Source organism: Phallusia mammillata, chromosome 3 (assembly GCF_965637545.1).
Source record: "Phallusia mammillata chromosome 3, kaPhaMamm4.hap1.1, whole genome shotgun sequence".
In the NCBI taxonomy this organism is placed as follows: domain Eukaryota; kingdom Metazoa; phylum Chordata; class Ascidiacea; order Phlebobranchia; family Ascidiidae; genus Phallusia; species Phallusia mammillata.
In genome coordinates this window covers 7,747,945-7,771,356 of record NC_137254.1, presented here as the reverse complement: position 1 = coordinate 7,771,356, position 23,412 = coordinate 7,747,945, and the positions used below count along the sequence as shown (strand labels likewise).

General features: G+C 34.6%; 2 protein-coding genes across 2 annotated transcripts; both read left to right on the top strand.

The window, feature by feature from the left end:
• The first annotated feature begins 3,001 nt into the window (after positions 1-3,001).
• Positions 3,002-4,035, top strand: LOC145219410 (uncharacterized). Its single transcript, XM_080086777.1, has 5 exons — positions 3,002-3,110; positions 3,439-3,486; positions 3,690-3,826; positions 3,899-3,929; positions 3,980-4,035. Exons 1-5 carry the CDS (start codon positions 3,017-3,019, stop codon positions 4,033-4,035), a joined length of 366 nt encoding a protein of 121 aa, XP_079942903.1. The 5' UTR covers positions 3,002-3,016.
• A 644-nt stretch (positions 4,036-4,679) lies between these two features.
• On the top strand, positions 4,680-6,600 carry LOC145218021 (uncharacterized). Its single transcript, XM_080085419.1, has 8 exons — positions 4,680-4,837; positions 5,053-5,210; positions 5,268-5,356; positions 5,431-5,533; positions 5,594-5,746; positions 5,964-6,091; positions 6,160-6,245; positions 6,422-6,600. Exons 1-8 carry the CDS (start codon positions 4,687-4,689, stop codon positions 6,598-6,600), a joined length of 1,047 nt encoding a protein of 348 aa, XP_079941545.1. The 5' UTR covers positions 4,680-4,686.
• The last annotated feature ends 16,812 nt before the right edge of the window (positions 6,601-23,412 follow it).

The window sequence follows — 23,412 nt, the reverse complement described above, 5'->3', positions numbered from 1 at the left end:
CACCAAGTGTAAAACCTCTACCGCCAGGTTTTGTTCAGTTTCGTGCTTATGGAAGAACAGGGAGCGTCTACGCAATGTGCCCTGCTATTAAGTAAAGTGGATTTATTTTTAAAAAAACTATAGTTACAACCTAGGTGCTACTAAAGCAACATCTTCTGACTAACAAAACCTAAAGCAATACTAAAATACTAAAAGACTCTCAAAGAGGGCGTCTGTATAGAGTGGTAGTGGACCCTGTGAAGTAAATATGCAATTGAGGGCGCAAAATAAACCAATGAAAATATTTTTTGTTTACCAATTTTTTTTTTGAAAACTGTTTAATGACTATTTCCAACGTAAAATCTAAAATTGATGAACTTTTGCACGAAATGAGGTTGATTGATTTGAAATGAAAATGTTACAGAAAATAATACGGAATAGAGAAAAAGAGGGTTTGTTTGGGTGTACCGAAAAGCAATTTGTGTAAACATTACTATTTGTTTAGGGTGAACGATTGGCGAAGTGAATTTGTTTGCATTGGAGGAATGAAGAATGTAGACTCTCCCTACTTGGATGGCTGCAATGATTTTACAAGTAATTTTTCAGTTAGTGCTGTTATAGGACGTTGGGTTGAAAATTTCGTTTGTGTTCAAATAGATTGGAACGGTTTGCCCAATACCACGTTAAACGAAACGACTCCAGTTGATTATGCTCATTCTCAGAGAGATTTAGATTCAACAGTTATGATATTTTATCGTTAAATAAGATTTAAATCGACGCATCTTTTTCTATAGTAGGACAAATAGAAATCCGACTCAAATAATTTGAACAAACAAGTTTTTGAACAGTCTATATTCAAGACCAACTGGTGTTATTTCAATGCAATTAATACATTTTGCGTTAATAAATATGACAATATTTGATTTTGTTCTTAATTGATAATATGTGGTCTGTACTTTATTGTAAAAGTCGCTCCCTTTTAAAAATGAAAATGTTCCATATTGTTTGTATGTGTAATTTCATTTGATTAAATCATTTCAACGTGTATGACTAATTTGCAGGACAGTTTCGGCAAAATTGCCTTAGTTTAACAGTTGTTAACGATTTCCATGTTCGTCGCGTCCATTGACGCCATTCTGTGTTCATCGCATATTTGATTTATTTGTTTGTTTGCTTCCAGGGTTAGGCAACGCATTTTTTATGAAAAAAATCACCTTATTACAAACAAACAACGTGTAATGTATGTCCACTTCTGTGTAATATTAGTTTTGTGATCTTTTAATCAGTAGAACATGTCGACTCCTTCCAATACAGATGCACTGTTGACTCCCGGAAGTTTAGTTTCACTTTGAAACGTTAAAGCAGGGTCAGTAACATTCTGAGTAGAGCTTGCCAGTTTAAAAACTTTGACGCAATGCCACACTTTGCAGTAAATTTCGTACCTTCTATTCTTTTAACATTTCCTTTTAAAGCCAAAAATGGGCAATGTACTTTTACAGCAAAATGTAACAAATACATAAGACTAAGACTATTTAATACGTATTTATTTTTCCATGGGTAACAAATCTTATAGAATGTTTTTTGCTTGTAATCACTAGTAAGACTGTTAAATAACAACAAACTGAAAACAAACAATATAATGGTTCTAATTTAATATACAGCATTAAAAAAGAATTCGTATGTAACTGGCTTGTCGTGAATAATCATGTCACCTGTCATCCATGTAACGCGTGCCAAGGATTTCTGACGCTTGTCTTAAAGGAAATGCGCCCTTTTTTGGATGGGCAACAGCATGTGTTTGCGAGGAAAGCAAGGTGTGGTATATTCAACAGCTAAGTTGGGTTTATCGTGCAAATATTTGAACCCGCATGTGGAGTTTAATAAAGCACTGTTAAGGAAGGCAGCTCGATGCGAACCGGTTTTGAACAGTAGGCCAGTGCTCTTCAACCGGTGTGCACGGTGCACCCTAGGGTGCATCAAAATGTACATGGGGTGCACCAGTACGAAGGGGTATACAAGGGTGTATCAAAAACTTTAAATGAACCATTTATATTTGACTTTCAGGATATTAGAAGGTAAACTTTTTTAATGTTTTATCCCCGTGTCAAGTTTGATAGTGTCTGTGTTACATTCGGGTTATATTAGGATATTTAGTTTTGGCTTTTTCGTCGGTGTTTCACAGAAAATTCGCGAATATATGCTTGGAGTAAAGGAAGCAATTCAAACATTTTTTTAGAGCTCCGCTCGGTTTGATTGACATGATGATATGCATGATGATTTTTCATGCTGCTTACTACCAAAGTTTACCTTTCAAGTAAACAGGGTCCATGAGTTCGTCACAACAACTTCAGGGGTTCACCAAACCAAAACAGGTTGAAAAGTACTGTAGTAGGCACTATTAAAATATACAAATCAATTTTAAAATCTTGCATTCAGTGAAACGTTATAGTTTGTAAGTGCGATGCAGCTTAGCCCAAATCACCAGATTATTATAAGCCGTACATAAAAAATACAAAATCCTACATCTGAAAACAACATATCGAGGTCATAGAGATAGCAAGATATGGGCATGACTTCATTCTTTGCTATTGTTTGCAACACAGTGTGATACCATATTGCGATACGGCACCCAAAATAGCATTTGAAAATGCGAAATCGTAACAATTTGAGTAAAGCTAAACAATGATTGCATTTAACAAACGTTGTGATACACTTATCTAAAAACACATAAAGTTTGTATTTGTATACGTGATTAGTGGTAACAAAACATAAAACAACGTCGACAGTCAGTTTAAAGTTGTCCAAACATTGCACATGATGTGAATAACTTTCTGGCATTTGTTAGCATATGTTGTTGGCTGATACGGTGGTTAAGCCATGAGTCAATGCAGCCAGACAAGAGTTTGTACGGTTACATACCAAAACGTGAAATGAGTAATTGCACGACGAAATATATACTAAACCAAACTAAACTACGTGTCCAAAGATGTAATTCTGTAATTGTTTTACGTTCGACAGATTTTGCTAGGATTTAAACATGAATCATGCTTATAAGAATAATGATGCTAATGCTTACGAAAATATTGGATTAGGTCAAGTTCGACAAGCTGCAACCAATAGAACAATACCAGGTAGTCACATGATGACAACAGAGATTGTCGAAACGTTTGAACGATGTATTCTATATACGCCACTACCTTGACAGTAATGTTTGTGTTTAAACTACTTTTCAAGTCCGTGTATAGTGTTCCTAAATACCAGGCAGATTGTTGCAATCAACATATTTTTATAGAACAAGACTACTTGGTGCCCATTTTTAACATAAAGCGTTTTGATTATTTTTGTGTTAATATCTAGCAATATAACCTTTTTTCAAAAAACTGTACTCAATAAAGTAAATATAAAATTCATGTAACGTTGTTTTTAATGTGACTATTTGTATCAATATTTAATTTTCAGATGAATATGTTGCAATGAATTCTGGAGTTGGAAGTGTTTACAATTATGGTTAGTAAGTGTTTGAATGGCTCGATTTAAATTTGTCAAAAAATCACAACAGCAGTAACGACGACTTAGGGTTATTTCGTAAGCTATTTAGGCCGAATGTTTAATTTTCATTCAATTGAATTTATATCTAAAAAAAACTAGGTAACTTATTTGCTTTTTTTTCTGTTGAATTAAATTTAAGGTTCATTGTGTATAATACGCAGAAATTGTTACTGCACCACCAAGTAACAAACGTCAAGAAAAATCCTCAAAAACTGTAATCATTGTTTTGGTTTGTGCGATTGTATTCCTGGCTGTTTTAGTTCTAGTTTTTGGAATATTGCATTTTACAAAAGACCAGGTAAGCTTGTATAAAAGGGATAAAGTGTAATTCTGTTTGTGGTTTTCTAAGCCTTACTGCAAATTCTTTTAGAAACAAAATGAAGAAATTGATCAAGGAAACAGTAAGTTAAACTTCAAAATTACTTCCAAAATGTTCGTGTCCGTTCTTAAGGTTTCGGTTGTATTGATAAACTTGTTTTATGGCATTACATTAAAACAAAATCCTAACGTTTCTCATTCGTTTTCGGGTAGTTATTAGAATATTATATTCGATTTAACGAAATCCACAATCGAAGCCAAAAACTAAACGTTCTTAATTTTTTAGGATCTATGTCAAAAAATTCACTACTTGGTACTTTCTCCAATCCTGCCCGGACTTGTGTTGAACTGAGAGACGCTGGGTTCAAAGATGGAGTCTACGTCATACAACCATCGCTGACATCATTTGAGGTATTTTACAACCGATTTATTTTCTTGATTGAAGCTTTGTAACCACGTTTATCAAACCCTGAGTATTGGCCATTTGCAGATTACGTTTCATGTTTAGAATTCACAAATAAGAATGCTACGAAAATATAAAGTTAGTAAAAGCTACATTCAACAAGGCTGTTAAAAAGGAAAATTCGACAACGTCGAGCTATCAAGATAATGTCTTGGGTAAAAAGACATTTTTATGCATTTCAAACTCTTTTTGTGTGTGTGTTGCTTAATTCCAGATTATCAAAACTGGATGAACACCAACACATTCGGATCATTTGACAATTGCACAAGATCAGATTTCAAAAGTCACGCATATTCTGAATATCAGGCAAATATTATGTGGTGTACAAATCCGATTATTTTTGTAAAACTGAGAAAATGTTTTAGGGAAAGGACATTATGATACGTCATGTGCCAAACCAAACACCATTAGAGGCCACCAGAGAAGAGAGTTCTCTGCAATATCAAACTGAAAACGGTTTTATGAAAAAATACGGAGGGAATTTGCATAAAATTTATAATTATCATTATCCTTTAAATCCAATGAGTGGTAAGATACTTAATTTTGCGATATTTTGTTTCTAGTTGCAGTAGTAACGTCATTTTGTGTGTGCACATTAAACATATGAATGAGCAAACGCATACAAAGTAGATTTAATTGACTTCCGTGTCAACGCTTGTTGCAAAATGGTCATATTATGTGGATGATTGGTTTGATTGCAGTTCTGAATTATTTTAATTTACTTATCACATTCTATATTTTAGCTTTTTACCCCAATGTGAATTTAACGTTGGATCGCCTTGCTGCAAAATCCACAGAACTCACAAGTCTAATTTCGGACTTCTATTTTTACAAATATGGTACCGCGACAGTTACGGACAAGGTGCATGATTCCAATTTGTTTAGTTCTTATGGACTGCGGGTAAGTTATCTGCATGACCGTATTATTGTAAATTACAAATAAAAACTGTTGGCACAGATTTACTTTGTCACAACCCAATCTTGCTATCCAAGATCTTACCAAACAAACTGTCGTAACGGCTATTGGCTGTATGAGTTTGATTATAAGTAAGTCAAACATTATTTTGGTTTTCCTTTTTTACCGGTTTCTAATCAAGTTGTTATTTTTGTGCACAAAAAAGGTGTGATCTCGGCAATATGATTCGCTCAAACCGAAAAATGCATCCATACTTTGCCTTGTTTGCAGTGGGAAACTTTGAGCGCTGCTTTGATATGCATCTTGATGTAAGGAAATACCGCACTAACGGTTTGTCAATATTATATTTATGTGCTTGATCTGTTCAGGCACAATCGCATCGCCCGGATACAGATGCTATACATTTGTACAAAGGCAGTCACGCTCTCAACAATTTCTTTTTACATTATGAAGCACAATGTAGATATGGGACTCTCTATGCCAGCTTGTGTGATATTTGGTTTTACGTCATTAATATTAAGGTACGTTGGGCTTGTCACGTTGGACTTTTTTATGCTTTTGCGCTAATATATTTCGACAATATACAGACTCTTGCTGTTGACCAACAAAATTACATGAAATATTTTACCCTTTCGGTTGTTTCACTGAATATTAAATGCCATGTTCTTAATTAATGCACTGTAATAAAATCTAACAGTCATAACAACGCAACATCATAACTTGTTGTTTGTCACACAGGATTGGAATTCTTCCGGAATGCCTATTACAAAACCGATAAATGTATCAAACTCAAGAGTTTATCATTTTGGATGGAGAGTTTACGAAACTCCATCTAACACACTTTTTGGTTACACAATGATTTCAAGGTAAACTGTAAAGTGATATTAGTAACACAGACATCGCAACTTTGGTTATATTTGAATTTCCTCTTAAGGAAGAATGCTACTTTGATACCTGAACCTGAGATCAACGCTTTTACTCACAAAATGTTGGAAATTATTTCAGAAACTGAAAATTTTTGTAAGTAAAACATTTTGACACCACTCCATCACAAAGTAATTTGTTTTGTCAACAGAAATGTATACATACACGTTTGCAACATTCAACACTGATGCAATTTATACTGTTCCAAACCAGTCGTCTGGTTATTGCAATACTGTCAATGTCAAACTATTGTTGTAACCTTGGTGTTGTAGGCCCGGATTGCTCATATGATGACGTACTTTCAGTACCAGTTCAATTTTCTATCGGGAACGATTTAGTGCTTAACTCGATGCTGCCACCAAGTGTAAAACCTCTACCAACCGGTTTTGTTCAGTTTCGTGCTTATGGAAGAAGTGGAAGCGTCTACGCAATGTGTCCTGCAGTTAAGTAAGTCTTTGTTTTTGTACATTTAACTGTCAACAAATACAGTATTCTATAGCAGCGGTCCGCAAATAATGGAACGCGAGACCTTTTAGTCTGGGTCGCGACACATTTTAAACTTTCCATGAATATAAGCATTGCATCTATAGTAATAACCTTTAGCTTTTTGAACCTCCTAATTATTTTTGCATAGTTACATATGACTACGTACCTGTTACATATAATCTATGTTACAATGCAATAAGTGAAGCGCACCTGTGCAAGCAGTCAAGCGTTTTCTGCACTTTTTTATATTAAAAGCAAATACAGATCAAGACTAGAAGTATAGGACGATCTTCGGCTTGCCGTATCTCAAAATAAACCTCGAATTGATTTGTTAAAATAGATTCGTTCGTTTACCTACTGTTCTATGTGAAAATAGCAACTGACAATAGCATGTTTAGTATTTTCCACAAACTTACATGCTAACAAAATTCTTGGGTCGCAAGAATTTAGAGCAATTTTTGTTGGGTCGCTCCAAAAAGTATTTGCGGACCAATGTTCTATAGTAAACGAATTAAACTTAAGGTGTTCACATTTGGTACCTATACTCACAAAATCCTGAAATTGTTTAGAGTGAACGATTGGCGAAGCGAATATGTGTGCATTGGAGGAATGAAGAATCCAGATTCTCCCTACTTGGATGACTGCAATGATTTTACAAGTAAATTATTATTTTGTGCGTCAAAACAATTTTTAATTGTTTTTTTTAATTAAACCAAGATTGGAACGGATTACCGAACACTGAAGTCCAATACATTACCCCAGTTGATTATGCTCATTCTAAGAGAGATCTGGATTCAACAATTATGATATTTTATCGATAAATACGATAAATTGAAAATTGTAAATAGTTTTAATGGCTTTATTATTGTGGTTATCATTGTACATTTCAAATTACCTGATTTATATTTTTTAATTGTGTTCTAATCTTCGAATTAGAACATTTCAACCCGTGTTTTGTTAAATGAGTATGTGTTTTTTTATCATACTATTTTTTCTCCCAAAATTCAAATTCATTTTTTTAATTACCAAAGAAAAGTTCGTATCTCTACACCACCCTATACGAAGTGTTCGATACCCATTGCTTTTCTTCAATTTAAATCAGCATCAAGTGTGTACCAATCTGAAAGATAAATACATTTCGAACAGTTAGACTGAGGTTAAACTATTTACATAAAAGCCCTCACTTCGTAGTAGCCTGCGTTTTAGGTTCGACTCTATAGCATACAAGTTTGTACAAGTGTATCAAGTGTATGCGTTTGTTTGATATGTTAACTGTGTTTCGCATTTCGGTCACTACATCAGGGTAGTTTTGTACAGTGTATTTTACCTTCACCCATGTGGTTGGACATTTGTGGTATGACGAAAATACATCTTTGCCTCTACGTTCTGGGACGGAGTAAGTTTGTTGAAATAAAATTGTGTCAAAAAAATTTAAACGTAATATTCCACTGTTTCAAACTGATGCAAAACTAAGTAAAAATACTAACATCTTGTTTCAATTGAAAGCACACATGTTGACTCATACTAAAGAGAAACGTCATTGCTGTGATTTTTGTGATAAAAGATTTACCCAAAGTGGCAGTTTGAAAAGACTGATGTTGATTCACACTAAAGCGAAACCTCATCGATGTGATGTTTGTGAAAAAAAATTCAAGTATATTTCCTATTTAAAAACACCTATGTTAACCCACACAAAAGAGAAACCTCATCGATGTGATGTTTGTGAAAAGAGTTTCAGTGTCATTTCACATTTGAACACACACATGTTGACCCACACTAAAGAGAGACCGGTTCGATGTGACACTTGTGATAAAACATTTATCAAGTTTGGAAGTTTGAAAAGACACATGTTGTCTCATACCAAAGAGAAACCTCATCGATGTGATGTTTGTGAAAAGAATTTTAGTATCATTTTGAATTTGAAAAGACACATGTTGACCCACACTGAAGTGAATCCTCGTCGATGCGATGTTCGTAATAAAACATTTGCCTGGTCTGAAAATTTTAAAACACACATTATGACTCACACTAAAAAGAAGGTTAATCGATGTGATGTTTGTGAAATTTTCAAGTTTGAAAATACACTTGTTGACTCACAACAAAACTTTATAACTTTACCGATGTGATGTTCATTGAAAAGTTTACTTGGTCTGATACATTGTGGTAGGCTTCAGCATTGTGGATGTTCTCGTTTAATGCTGTTTGTATTTCATGTGGTCGAAACAATGATTTTTTACTTGGATTCAACAACAATAAAGACATTGTACGTAATGTAGATGACTTTCTGTTTAGAATTTGTAACACGTTAAGGCAGCAGTTCCGAGTCATTTAATAAAGAATTCCATATGTATCCAAGTTTTGTTATGGTATGAAACTGATTAAGTGGTAATACAAAAATTACATGCGTTGAGTGTTTTATAGTTTAACCAAATTACCTTTAGTTTTCACTAAACTTGGGTAAAATGTTCAAACAGACAAACCTGTGAGGTAGTATGGGAATACCCATCAATCTACCTCGAAAATTCAAAATAAAACTGAAACACAATAGTAACTGAAAATTCTGAAATGAACAGTGAGAAGACTTAGGAGATAGTCTCCAATGAAGCAGGTTTGACGGTTGCGTTACTTGGCATTGCTGTTTTGATTTTTTTTTGAGTCAAGGCGCAATCTATTTTAATTCATTTTAGTGAAATCAAGTTTAATGTGAATAAACATTTTTTTTCAAACTGCTTTTTTATCAATTCTCTTTCATTGCTTATTTAAACAGGTTTTGTATACAAACGCAAACGTTTAAATATTTACATTGTTGTTATGATGTAACTTTTTGCATCATTATGCTGCAATATAAGTTGAGCTCTATCTCTCAGACTAAAACTGTTAAATTTTGCTAAAGGTGTCACATGACTTACCGCTTCGGTATATCCAGGGTTGCCATACCGTCCTTATTTTGAAGGGCTATGTCTTAGAAAAGTTCATTGTCCTTATTTCTAAGAAATGTCCTTATTTTTAACTGTAGTCCTTATTTTGTCTTATTTTCAACAATTACTGTAGTCAAGTCCCTGCTACAAGTATAGAAGTGAACCTAGACCCCGCCTGTTGTTGGAGGCACGTAGTATTTTCTAACAATAACAAGTTGCTGGAACAGATTGTTTCTGGCCAAAATATTGCAAATATTATGTCATGGCTCGTACAAATTCAAAGATTTGTTCAAAAATGTTTACTTTCGCATGGAAAATTATTTTTTCGGTTGTCAACTGGGCGAAATCTAAATCAATTGGCAATCAATAGACACTGTAAAGTTAAAGTTGAGAGTAAAATGTAAATAAAATTATCTACAAAAACAAACAATTATTACCGGAATAGAAATGATACAAACACAACGTGTATGTTATCAAAATCACATTGCGGTGAGAGAGAACCATAACGCCGTACAGCAATTAATATTTGTACAAGAACCATTTTAAAAAGCATTAGGTCACTTCAGTAAACTTACATATTTGAACAAATATGCGGTTGGTGATAACGTACGTGTTTCCTGATAACGAAATCAGCTTATCGGACGTTCAAACAATAAGATTCTGACCTACGCTACTTTCTGTTTAGGCTAGTACACGTTAGTTGATGTTGGTGGCTGGTACAATGTGTCTTTGGTCAATGCAGCAAGCCATCGTAACAGACTTTTATGCAGCAAGTCATCGTAACATACTTATATGCAGCAAGTCATTGTAACAGACAAAAAATGGGTTAAGAATGTGTTATGTGTTTGCAAGTGTAATCCAAGGTTGTTATTTGCTTGCAAGTGAACTGGGCTTAAACAAGAATATGTGGTAACATAGGTTAGAGAAAAGGAACGGGTCAAGAAACTCGCTGTCATACTCTGTAAACCCGACACATACATATATTAATAAAACACGTCTTGGCTGACAAAAATGTGTTAATAAAATACTAAATAACAAAATAAAATGTGTATGCTATCCATAACAGGTTTAATATTTAGATTAAATGCTTTAGGATCAAAAAATATAAATTCTTTGCAAATTCTGCAGAGATTAAAAATGCCCCGTACTTACGCAAATAGCGATGCAAGAATTTACGAAAGCATCGAGTTTGAAGGACAACTTCGGCACCCTACAACTGATTCAAGGAAACCGGGTAAATGTTTGGTTTAACTGCTCGGTTCAGCTCTGCAAGAAGTTGTCTGAATTTTTTGTTGCAACCAACGTCCAATTACGTGTTTTTTTTTTAACTCAGATCCTACTGCAACTGTGTATGAAGAAAATATTGGACGGGAGAGTCCAACAGTTGGTAAGTATATTTTCGTCTTTCTGGGCTCGTAAATAGAATTAGTTGCAATTCGCTTAGCAGCAAACATATACGTTTGTGTACTAATTATCAGTTCACATCATAACTGAGTACACACTACTACTTCAAAACAAGTCTAGCAGTTTCAAACTAGATGCTAAACTATAGCATTGTATTTCCACAATTTTGTATGTTTTTTGTTGTTGTTGTAATTTTCATGTCAAGTTAAGGATGTGCAAGAAAATAATGCCTAATATGTAGATATCGTTGCAAATCCGTCTCTCGAAAAGTCTTCAAAAGTTCAAAGGTTGTCGCTTGTGATTATATTCTTGATGTGTGTGCTTATAATCGTGGCTGCTTCGGGACTAGTTCTCGGAATTCTTAATTTTACAAAAGACCAGGTTCGTAAATTTAAACAGACCGATCTAATCTGATGTTGCTTCTTGAACCTTAACTCTTATCACGTTTATGATTGTTACAGAATGGTAATGGAGAAATTTCATCAAGTAAGTTGAACAACATAAAATTGTTTTTGGAATTCTTTTGAGTTTGCTTTACGGATTCAAAAGCAATTCATACTTAATAGATTAACTACATTATTTGCTTTGCTGCTAAACAACTAAGTGAGCATTTTGTCTGATCTAAGATTTTGGCGTTATTATGTTACTTTTTGGAAAACATTAAAGAGTCTCAAAAATGCAATTAGGTTCGGATGGGATAATAAGCTTTCATAACACGAAATATTAACCAAACCATGCATATGCACATGAAGTTTAAAATTTATATTATTTTTTATTAGGGTTTATGATGAAAGGGAAATGTTTCCCACAAAATTACTCCATTTTGGTGACACAATTTCTTTAATGGCAATCACAATCACTGTTACATAGCTATTTTATTTACGCAGTACCGAAGACAACTGAACAATCAAAATTAAACACGACGGTATCCATCGTAACAAAACCACCACTTGGTACTTTCCCTAATCCTGCCCGTTCATGTGTTGAACTGAGAGATGCTGGTTATCAAGATGGAATTTACGTCATACAACCGTCACTTACAACGTTTGAGGTACTTTATTAATCATATTAATTGGTACGCATAATCGTTGTAAATTGTGTTTCAAGTGTTTAGTTGTGAAGCAAATCGAATTAAACGGTTGTATTGTTCTATAAAAATGCCCAAAATACAAAACATTTACTTTTAGATTTAAATTTTCTGGCCTTAAACGTCTCTTGTATTTAGGTTTACTGTGACATGATAGCTGTTGGTGGTGGATGGATTCTCGCGGCCACAATCAACGACAATTTCAATATAACTGAATCTTATGATGATTTGTGGTTTCTAACGACGTCAACAAATAATCAGAATGTGTCAGGTAGACTATATTATCTGACATTAACTAACAATATACCCATTGCATTTTTACTTTAAGATTATCAAAATTGGGTAAACACAAACATATTTGGTACATTTGAAAATTGCACAAGATCAGATTTCAAAAGTCAAGCTTATTTCGAATACAAGGTGAATATAGTTTAGATAAAGTTTTCCAGTAAATTATATCAGTACGATTTTGAAGGGAAAGGACATTATGGTACGTCATGTTTCAAACTACACACCACTAGAGGTCAGCAGAGAGCAGAGTTTTCTGCAATACCAAACAGTAAACGGATTTATGCAAAATTATGGGGGAAATTTGTACAAAATTTTTAAATACCATTATTCACTTAAACAAGCTGATGGTAAGAAAAACTTTTTTTGTGTTTGGTTTTTTTACAGTCACTTTCCCACGTTGATGGGAATTATTAAAAAAATAATCGCAAATATTGTGCATTCACGAGGCATCGGCTCGCATGAGGTATAATTCGAACCCACGAAGGCAATCCTTTAAGTCAACCTTCCAAGTATACTCCAATTTTCTGCGTTAAAAGTATTTCAATCGGATTTGTTTTTTAAGATTCTTTTTAGATGTTAGAAGATAAGACTGCCACGGTATAAGAAAGAAATTCGTTACCCAGTTAAAGTTTTGCTGTACATTATAGTAAATTTTATACACGTTTCTGAGAAACTATCATTTTTAGAAAAACCTAGTTGTTTTAAGCACAAAAGTGTTTAATTTTTGCCTTCATTTAAATCCGTTTTCTACTGCAAGCTTTTTATCCCGATGTGAATTCGATGTTGGATCGACTTGCGGCCAAATCAACAGAAATCACAAGTTTGGTCACTGATTTCTATTTTTATGACTACGGTACTTCTCCTTATTTGATGTATGATAGTAATTTGTATGCAGATTACGGCATGGGGGTAGGTCATTGTGATTGCACAACTTTCACAAAATTGTGATTAAAAAAATTCGATCCAGATCACCTTTAATACAGGGGGATATTTTTGTTCATTCGGCGTTGAAAATAACTGTCACGATTCCAAAGTGTATTATGGGCAAAGTTGTGGGTAAATCAACAAGTGAAATAGTTTTGCACTTCTCAATATAACTTTCCTTTTAAATGTATAGATGTGATAGTAGTAACATAATATATTCAAGCCGTAAAGTTCACCCATTCTTTGTCTTGTTTACTGTGGGAAACTTTTCATGTAAGTTAATATCTCAGAAATATTTTAAAATTTAAATTGATGCTTCGTTACTGAAAATTCTAGTTGTATTCACGTCGACCAAATACGGAATCATGGGCTAGATACAGTGGAAATCACACTCTCAACAATTTCTTTTTACACTATGACGCAAATTGTAGATATGGGTTGATGTATGCCAGTTTGTGTGATGTTTGGTTTTACGTCAATAACTTTCAGGTAAATTTGTTTGCGTGGTATATTGGTACGTCAATAACTATCGCGTCATTTAATCGAAATTATTTTGGCTTATGAAATATTTATAGCCTTTAACCAAACGGAAATCTTTGTAAATCCAGGATTTATGTGAAAGAGAAATTTGTTAAAAGAAAATTCCAATAGTTCAGCTATAAAAACTTTGTTGCTGTGAATTTTGCAGAATTGGAAATCATCTGATATGCCACCAATAAATGTCGGTTACGATATGGTCCAGAAGACTATTATTTTTCGTGGGGAATTACTGATCCTGTGTCCAATACACTTTTCGGTTACACAATGATTTCATGGTAAACTAAATAAAAGTTGATATTGGTTAGTTTTACGCTTTAATTTTAAAATCGAATTGAGCACATATTTTCAGGGTAGGTGTAGAATTGATACTTGAGATAGAAATGAACGCTGTCACCCACAAAATATTGGAAATTGTTTCAGAATCGGATCAATTTTGTGAGTAGTTTAAACCAGCAAATGTATGTTTTTTAACCAAGTTTACATTTCGAATGATTTATCAGTCGGCTCTTCATCGGGCAAAACAAATCGAATATCCCGAGGCAAGTGCAGGAGTCGCGCTGCACGGTTGTGCCGGGTAGAGCAATCGATTGAAGCAAGCGTTGTGCGTGTGCTGTACTCAACTGTTGCAAGCTGCCGTCCAAACAAATCAAATGTCCAGAGGCACGTGCATGAGTCGCGCTGCTTGTTTATGCCAGGAAATCGCAAGTGCTTGAAGTCGGCGTTGATACACATCTGTTGCAGGTGCCGTTCCAACAAAAAATAGTAACACTGCTGTACGTTGTTCCAATGTGCTGAGATGTAGTTCCAACGTTGCGTCGACGTGAATAAACTCTGTTTTATCTGCCACATCTTGGAACCGAGCTCGTACTTGAAGCAAACCACGTGGCTGAGTTAGCGAACACGTGGAAAGTTTGAGACAGACAGCGTGTTCCATGACCTTCAAAGTCCATTTGAGAGTCGCGGGGTCACCAGTTAAGCGGTCGAAGCTTTATTGAGCAGCGGCGCCATGTCCGAGTCATGTTGGAAACGTGAAAGAGATAGAGCAACGCGAAATCGGCGTTTATAAAGAGGCAATGGCGATAAAAGAAAAAGGCAAATAGCACACTTAGATGCGCATGAGCGAACACGGTAGTGAGGTCGCTACAACACTACATTAATTTGTTAACTATAAAAAGAGACAATAAAATGTTTTGAGTTCAGTAGGTTTTGTCATTGCATATTTGAAATCATATTTTTAGAGTAAACGATTGGCGAAGTGAATTTGTTTGTATTGGTGGAATGAACAATCCAAATTCTTCCTACTTGGATGACTGCAATGATTTTACAAGTATACTATCAGACTGTTCTCCATATTATTTATTTTATTGTAATTTTGTTTTTAATCAATGCAGATTGGAACGGATTACCAGGTACCTCGTTGAACAAAACGACTCCAGTTGATTATGCTCATTCACAGAAAGATTTGGATTCGACAATTATGATATTTTATCGATAAATGAGATTTTATTCTATGCAATGTCTAATAGATTTATCACTTTACTAGTTTGTTCAATCTGCGGATACAAACCCAAGATATCAATTACTCGTATTGATTAGTGATACTTGATTCTGTTCTTTATCGATATTGCCTTTATGGACGTTGTTTGATTTGTGCTTGGTTGTGAATACAAAACTCACTATTGGAATAATTTCTAATGTGTTTGCTAATCGGCTATCAATTGATTTGTGTTCATGTTAAATCACTACATCATGCATTGTTGCATAACGGTATGTTTTGTTGCGTTTGTCAGTATCCTTTGTTTTGTTTTTAAATTATTAAAGGCCGATTGTGTTGAACATTCAGTTAAGTTTATTTCTCTTGGTTATAGCGACACAATAACACTAATACAATCACCAAGACGGAAATAGATTCGCAACGTTAAAGCGTTGTGGGGCCCTTAACAGTGGCGGTTACAATTGTTGGATAATTACTAAACGCGGCTTTCTAACACGTAAATTACTACACTTTACATCATTTCGTAAAATCGACTGAAACGCAGTGCATCTAAAATATACAGGATCGCTTGGATCACTTTGATCGCTTGGTTCACCGCTTGGATCACTTAGATCACTTGGATCGCTTGGTGCAACCTTTATATCGCGTGTTCCACCTTAACACCGCTTGGTGCAACATTATATCACTTGGTGCACCTTTATATCGCTTGGTGCACCATTATATCGTTTGGTGCACCTTTATATCGCTTACTGCACCTTAATTTCGCTTGGTGCACCTTTATATCGCTTGGTGCACCATTATATCGTTTGATGCACCTTTATTTCGCTTGGTGCACCTTTATATCGCTGGATGCGCCTTTATATAACTAGGTGTACCTTTATATCGCTTAGTGCACCTTAGCATGGCTAGGAGGACCTTCATATCGCTTGGTGCACCTTTTTATCACTTGGTGCATTTATTTCGCTTGGTGCACCTTTATATCGCTTGGTGCGCCATGATATCGTTTGGTGCACCTTTATATCGCTTGCTGCGCCTTTTTTTCGCTGGATGCGCATTTAAATAACTAGGTGTGCCTTTATATCGCTTGGTGCACCTTAACATCGCTTGATTCACCTTAACATCGCTTGGTGCACCTTCATATCGCTTGGTGCACCTTCATACAACTAGGTGTGCCTTTATTTCGCTTGGTACACCTTTATATCGCTTGATGCGCCTTTAAATAACTAGGTGCAACTTTATATAGCTTGGTGCGCCTTTATACCGCTTGGTGTTCCTTTATAGCGCTTGGTGCACCTTTATATCACTTGGTGCACCTTTATATCGCTTGGTGCACCTTTGTATCACTTGGTGCTCCTTTGTATCACTTGGTGCACCTTTGTATCGTTTGGTGCACCATAGCATGACTTGGTGCACCTTTATATCACTTGGTGCAACTTTACATCGCTTGGTGCGCCTTTATATCGCTGGATGCGCCTTTGTATAACTAGGTGCACCTTTGTATCGCTTGGTGCATCTTAGCATTACTTTGTGCACCTTTTTATCACTCGGTGCAACTTTGTATCGCTTGGCGCACCTTAGCATCACTTGGTGTACCTTAGCATCACTTGGTGCACTTTTATATCCCTTGGTGCGCCTTTATATCACTTGGTGCACCTTTATATCGCTTGGTGCACCTTTATATCGCTTAGTGCACCTTAGCGTCGCTTGGTGCACCTTAACGTCGCTTGGTGCACCCTTATATCGCTTGGTGGAGCTTATGGTGCTCAAAAGTATGTTGAGATGCACTAAGTGATATAAAGGTGCACCAAGTGAAATAAAGGTGCTCCAAGCTGTGTGAATAATGCACCAAGCGATCCAAGTGATCCAAGCGATCCAAGCGATCCAAGCGATCCAAGCGATCCAAACGATCCAAGTGAACCAAGTGATCCTGTATATTTTAGATGCACCCACAGAAACGCTTTTTTGCATGCAATTAACTGCTGCAACTCATGCAAAAAAAGCTGCAACTCATGCAATAAAACAGCCTGATCAATTAGTAATAAAGTTAAACATGTAACAGTATTAGTTTTGAAACAGTACTGCCTGCCTACATGAAGAATCGAAATCATAAACTTTACTTGTAAAATATCTCAGGACGCTTGGTCGTCAAGCTGATAATTCAAGATCAATATCTTTCCTTCAGGAATCATTTGCAAATATCTTAAAAAACGTCATCCAAGTAGGACAGACTCAACTGCGACGTTGAGCAGGTTCCTTTGAGCATAAAGCTTAGTGTTGCATAGAATATTACGACTACGTCAAATTTTTTAATTATTGACGTAGTTATATCGGTTGCAGGTAGAAGGATATTCTGAACAGTTTTAAATAGCAACAATGTTTTATTATATACCTAAATGCCTGATAAAACACTTAACAAATTTGTAGCTCTTCCAGCAGTTTTTATTATAATATGCCGACGTTTCGATGATACGAGACACCTTCATCAGTTACATAAATTAAAAAAACAAAGTTGTTATAAAGCAACAAGGGAGATAAAACACAAAAAACGCAGTGGCAGCTATCGGAAGTTCTACAAATTTGTCTGGCAGCAACAGTCTATTTACTTAAAACAATGTTGTTAAAACAGTCATACGATCACACACCAATAGATTCTACTTTTTGTGTTTGCTATATGTAAGTTCTTTGCATTTGAAAAGTTGATCAGTGGCAAGCGTTTGTGTAATATATATATTCTAAAACACAATGTTACGAACACCTGGATTTAACCACATTAGCAGGATTACTAGACTGGTTTTAACTAATTTAGGTTTGTATTGCACAATTCATACATAAAACTCAACGCGAAACAGCAAAATATTAAGTGCGGAGATTTTTACGACTTTAACAAACATTGGACAACCTTTTATTGTACATCATTTGTGATAACGACCCTTTTATACCGTTGAAATCACTTAAACGTGATGTACATTACTTTCTGTTTAGCATTTGAAAACGATGGGTCAGCAGTCATTTAAAACAGTCAATAAATGTATTTCTTTGCATGATATAAGATTAAGTGATTTGAAGAGATGATATGCGTTGTGTATTTATTAGTTTAATCCAATTCACCTTTTGTTAAAATATGCACACATGTTAAGAAATGTGAATACCTTTCAATTTAAATAGGAAATGCAAGAAAAGATTGAAAGACATCAGTAATTAAGAATTCTAACTGAAATGAACTGTGAGAAACTTTTAGGATATTGTCTACAATTCTGCCGTCGTTTGGTAAAACCTAGTAACTGCAATTTTCAAGTTTTCGAGAAAAAGCACAAAACGCGTTTGATGTTGGTTAGCATCCAAAAATACTTTTTTTGTCTACCTGTTTGGTGTTTTTCACAAACATGTTACAGTAAAAAATTTTTGGCATATCTACGGTTCACGACATATTGTTAGTTTGTTTATTATCCATGAAAAAACGATATACTAGGTTTTACCGGATAAGAAATGCAAAACTAACTAAAATAAAATTTGGAAAAGTCTAGGCTCAGAACAATACATGGATTTTTTTGCTTTATCGCCCTCACAAATCAAACAGAAGCTTTTTATTTTTTTCATAAACTTTGTTATTACATTTAAGTCACCATTTTTCAAGCTGTTTGAAGAATACTGGAGTACAAATTTTCAGTCAAAAACCTTTTATTAGCAATAGCAACATGCTAGTGCTGAAGACCAATACAAAGTATATTTGTTCAACAACAACACAAGCACATGGCAAAGATACTTTTACAAAACATGTCATAAACTTTTGTGAGTTCTTGATGTGGTTAACTTACCATGCTACAAAAGTCTAACATGAAAACATCAAGCAGTTTAACCATCAATTGAATGACACCCAAAAAAATGTTTTTACATGACAAATAAAAACATATAACATCTACAAAGGTAGCTTTTTTATGTATATTTTATTTACAGATTTACTATATACTTGTCATTTTTTCTTATAACAGCATGTTGTCACAAAACTGGTAAATATAGTTTGTTAAACTACAAAATCTAGTTTCATTGTTTGTTTAGTATGGCTACCACACAAGGAAAGCTAATCTTGGACCTTTTAAAGAAAGAAAAAAAGAATAAAGCTCCATGCAGCTTTCAGTAATTTTGGAAAAAAGACTTGTTTGCCTCAAAAAAGTTTTATCAATATTCTTTTTTTATTATTAAATTGTCATATATTTACAAAACTAGTCAAAAAGAAAGGAAAAAGACACTATCAATCCATATTTGCACCATTTCGAATATTCAGTAATAAACAATCAGTTTTTATTCCCAAATTTGTTCATATAAAACACTTTGCAAACTGTGAGCTTGGCACCACAGCAGCCAGGCAGTTCATGCAGCAAATGGCATGATATCTTTGCTCCAACATTGCAGTTTTATGAATAGTGCCCTTCATGAATTTCCTTCTTCCAGCGAAGTCCTGCGACCAGCAGTTTTTATAATATTTTTAGACATGAAAACTTATCAATATTAATAAAACATTGGAATGGTTAACTTTGAGATGAGCAAACCTAAATGATTATGTTTATCTGTTTGTGAACATTTATATTTTATCAGCTAAAAATCATCATTAACTTTTAACAACATAAATTAACATCATGCAAGGTTTCAAGCGTGAAAGAAAAATACCTGTAATAAGGTTCAGCATGTAAACTTTCAAGCTTAGATGAAATTGTAACATATGGATTTTCTTTGGTTAAACTATCTGAATCTTGGTCCAGTGGCACAATTCTTCCTAACCAAAAACTGTCATTTTGGAGCTGAAATAGTTTTGAATCCTGATCATTTGATGAGTTGAATGATGCTCAGTTGTCATGTCAGATAAGACTACAAATGACAACAACTACTCACGTTATGATTAATATCATCCACACTTGCGGTTTTAATTTCAGCACAATAACCTGTTTCTGAGCCAAATCTATGTGTTATTTTTTGCTTATGGTTATGGTCAGGGTTGCCATCGACTTGAAACCAAAAAAAAGGACAACCGAAAAATATAATTGTCATACGAAACGAAACCAACGTTTTTGAACAAATCTTTGCATTTTTATGGGCCATGACACATCATGTGCAATGTAGGACATTTCTTAAAAATAGGACATTTCTTAGAAATAAGGACAATGAACTTTTCTAAGACACAGACCTTCAAAATAAGGACAAATCTTATAAATAAAGACGGTATGGCAACCCTGGTTATAGTGCTGAAATCAAAGTGTACTTACATGAACTATAATATTTCAAACTTTTATTCTCTTAGTCATTAACAATGTGTTTCTAATCTCAACTTAAATTTCTACCTTAATGCCTTCAGAAGTGTAACCTGGCAAGCAAGTTTATTAATCCAAACTTACTGGAAACTGGAGCTTCATTCTTTGTTTTTTTTAAGGGCCAAGATTAGTTTTCCTCTTGTGGTAGCCATATTAAACAAACACTGAAACTGGATGGTATAGTTACAGCTAAACAAACTTAAAATACCGGTATTTACTTAATGGCAAACAAAACTGAATCACAATGTCAATAGATAAGTAAACAAGGCGACAACAAGCAGCTGTCAGAAAAAAGTTGTCACGTGACGAACTCGACCGTCATGATTGGTCAAACAGCAATACTAGGTTTTGCCAAATACTTTTAGCGTTGTGTTTCACTTACTAGGTTTTTTTAACCGTAAATATATCGACAACTAGATATCTTTCAAATTCCAAATTTTAACACAGAAAACTAGCCAACATTAAGTAACCATTCCACTAAAAAAACGCATTTTGAAAAATATGTCGGTTACTAGGTTTTTCCAAAAGACGGCAGAATTACACAACTTCTTATCCATTGTGTGACTTGGCACTGCTATATTTGTAATATTTTGTTAAAGTCATCTCAGCAGAATTAAACGAAATAAGATCAAAAAGGATTCAGACTACAGACGTATCTTAGTAATAAAATATTGAGACTAGAAAAGGGTAAAGGGAACCGTTACGATTTCGACACAATACTTTGTAAGGTGTAATTCGTAGTAACGAGCACTTTCTGTCACTTGTGGATTATTTCTGCTGTCTGTACTGCTTGTGAGAAGAGAAATACGTGTACTGAGTAGTTGCACAACAATACTTTACTTACCAAATACCACAGCAAGACGCTTTTTTTCTCAGTCTCAAGCTGGATGTTAATGATACAAAGAGCAAAAGTCAACATAAAATCAGATCAATTGAAATGCATACCTTTTAGTTTCAATGTTGGATATCAGCAAATGATATGTTGTCATATTGTAAATAGACCTGTGTAAAATTAAAATCAAAGAGCTATTCGCCAAATATGTCACACGGCCCAATTTCACTTATCCGTTTTGTCAGTTTTTTTTGCGACAAGGCAAACACGCATTCTGTTCTTTGTGTGACTACTATTAAGAGCCAGACTATTGTCCAAGCAGGTTGTAAAACGAGAAGGTAGAAATACCCATCTCTACAGGTTTATTGGCAAATAAACTTTCAGCAAATTATTTGTTCTACCTCAAAGACTAAGACTTTCGGTGTAAGCTGACACATATTGTACCTGTAGCAATGTTGTTTCTTTTGCTTTATTGCACAATTGCTTGCAAGTAGAAAGCAGACAAAGAAGCTATAATTGTCTAAAATACGAATTTAGTAAAAGGTAATATTGTGAGTATCTTAGATTAGTAGAACAGTCTTGCCTAGTGTCTATGCATCGAAATATAAGGAATAATGTAAGGACATTATAGACAATGAACAAAAAAGAAACATATTTCAAAGTTGACGGGCAAAGTTTAATCAAGGTCTTTTTCCGACGTTCTTACATCGAAAATATGCCAAATATTTTTTAATTTGTGTCTAAGAGATTTCTCAGATTTAGAAAAGTTATTAATGTTCAAATCATGGCGCATATTTACATAAATCATGGTGATGACACATATGGGGCGCCGTTTGTAAAAATATTTGTTGTCATTTCCATTCAGATTTACCTAAATCAAAACGGAAATGCCATTCCGCTTTAGTTAAATCAGAACGGGAATAACATTTTCATTCCGATTTAGCTAAATCAGAAAGGGAATGTCATTCCGATTTAGCTAAATCAGAACGGGAATAACATTTTCATTCCGATTTAGCTAAATCAGAACGGGAATGCCATTCCGATTTAGCTAAATCAGAACGAGAGTCACATTTTCATTCCGATTTAGCTATATCAGAAAGGGAATGCCATTCCAATTTAGCTAAATCAGAACAGAAATAACATTTCCATTCCGATTTAACTAAATCATTACGATTTAGCTAAATCAGAACGGGAATGCCATTCCGATTTAGCACTGAACCATGACGAACTAAGTGATGGACCGAACCATTATAATCAACAGGGTGTTGGGGCTTAAATTACATGCTACGTTTCTGATTTCGTTCAGAAATCAGCTGTTCATTGACAACTGTACCATTTTATAAAAAATATAACCAAACAGGTTAGGACTGATAGTGACAAATACGGTTAAACATCAGCAATGCAGCGAACGAACGGCGTGAAAAATCTCGGTTCCAAAACCAGAAAAAAAATATTTTTATGTGAACTCCCGGTGGGTGTAACATAGAAGGTACTCGTTATCACGTAGGATTTGTTTCAGTTCGTTTTTTTGGGCGAAACGATAATATGGATGCAAACCTGCAAGAGCACATAAAAAAAGCTGTAGGTGACTTTGCTGCAGCAATTATTGGTACTGTAACCAACAATTCGGATTCTCCAACATGCTCTTCCACAACTGATAAAATTGGACCAGTGACACCCAACCATGAACAACCATCAAAAGTAAACTAAATTTCAATTCTGCCATTTGATTTACATTAGGTAACACCCATACAAAAATAAGTTATCTTTAGGCCAAACATTTTTACACTCCCAAATGGTTCTTGTTGGATTAATATCATTCAGTATTTGACACCTTAAAAATTAAAACAAATAAAAACTTTGTGCCCTGTAGGTATTTTTTGCATTTAAATGTATATAATCACTAGCATTATCATTTAAACATGTTGTACTTTAAATTAGGTGACAAGGCCTGGTGGAAATGAAGCAACAAAGCTGTTGTTT

Excerpts from the sequence above, each read along its gene's own strand:
- LOC145219410 (XM_080086777.1), top strand. The coding sequence starts at position 3,017 with ATGAATCATGCTTATAAGAATAATGATGCTAATGCTTACGAAAATATT. Across the intron at positions 3,111-3,438 it reads AACCAATAGAACAATACCAG|ATGAATATGTTGCAATGAAT; the intron begins GTAGTCACATGA and ends TTTAATTTTCAG. Across the intron at positions 3,487-3,689 it reads TGGAAGTGTTTACAATTATG|AAATTGTTACTGCACCACCA; the intron begins GTTAGTAAGTGT and ends TATAATACGCAG.
- LOC145218021 (XM_080085419.1), top strand. The coding sequence starts at position 4,687 with ATGATACGTCATGTGCCAAACCAAACACCATTAGAGGCCACCAGAGAA. Across the intron at positions 5,211-5,267 it reads TTAGTTCTTATGGACTGCGG|ATTTACTTTGTCACAACCCA; the intron begins GTAAGTTATCTG and ends CTGTTGGCACAG. Across the intron at positions 5,534-5,593 it reads GCTTTGATATGCATCTTGAT|GCACAATCGCATCGCCCGGA; the intron begins GTAAGGAAATAC and ends TGATCTGTTCAG.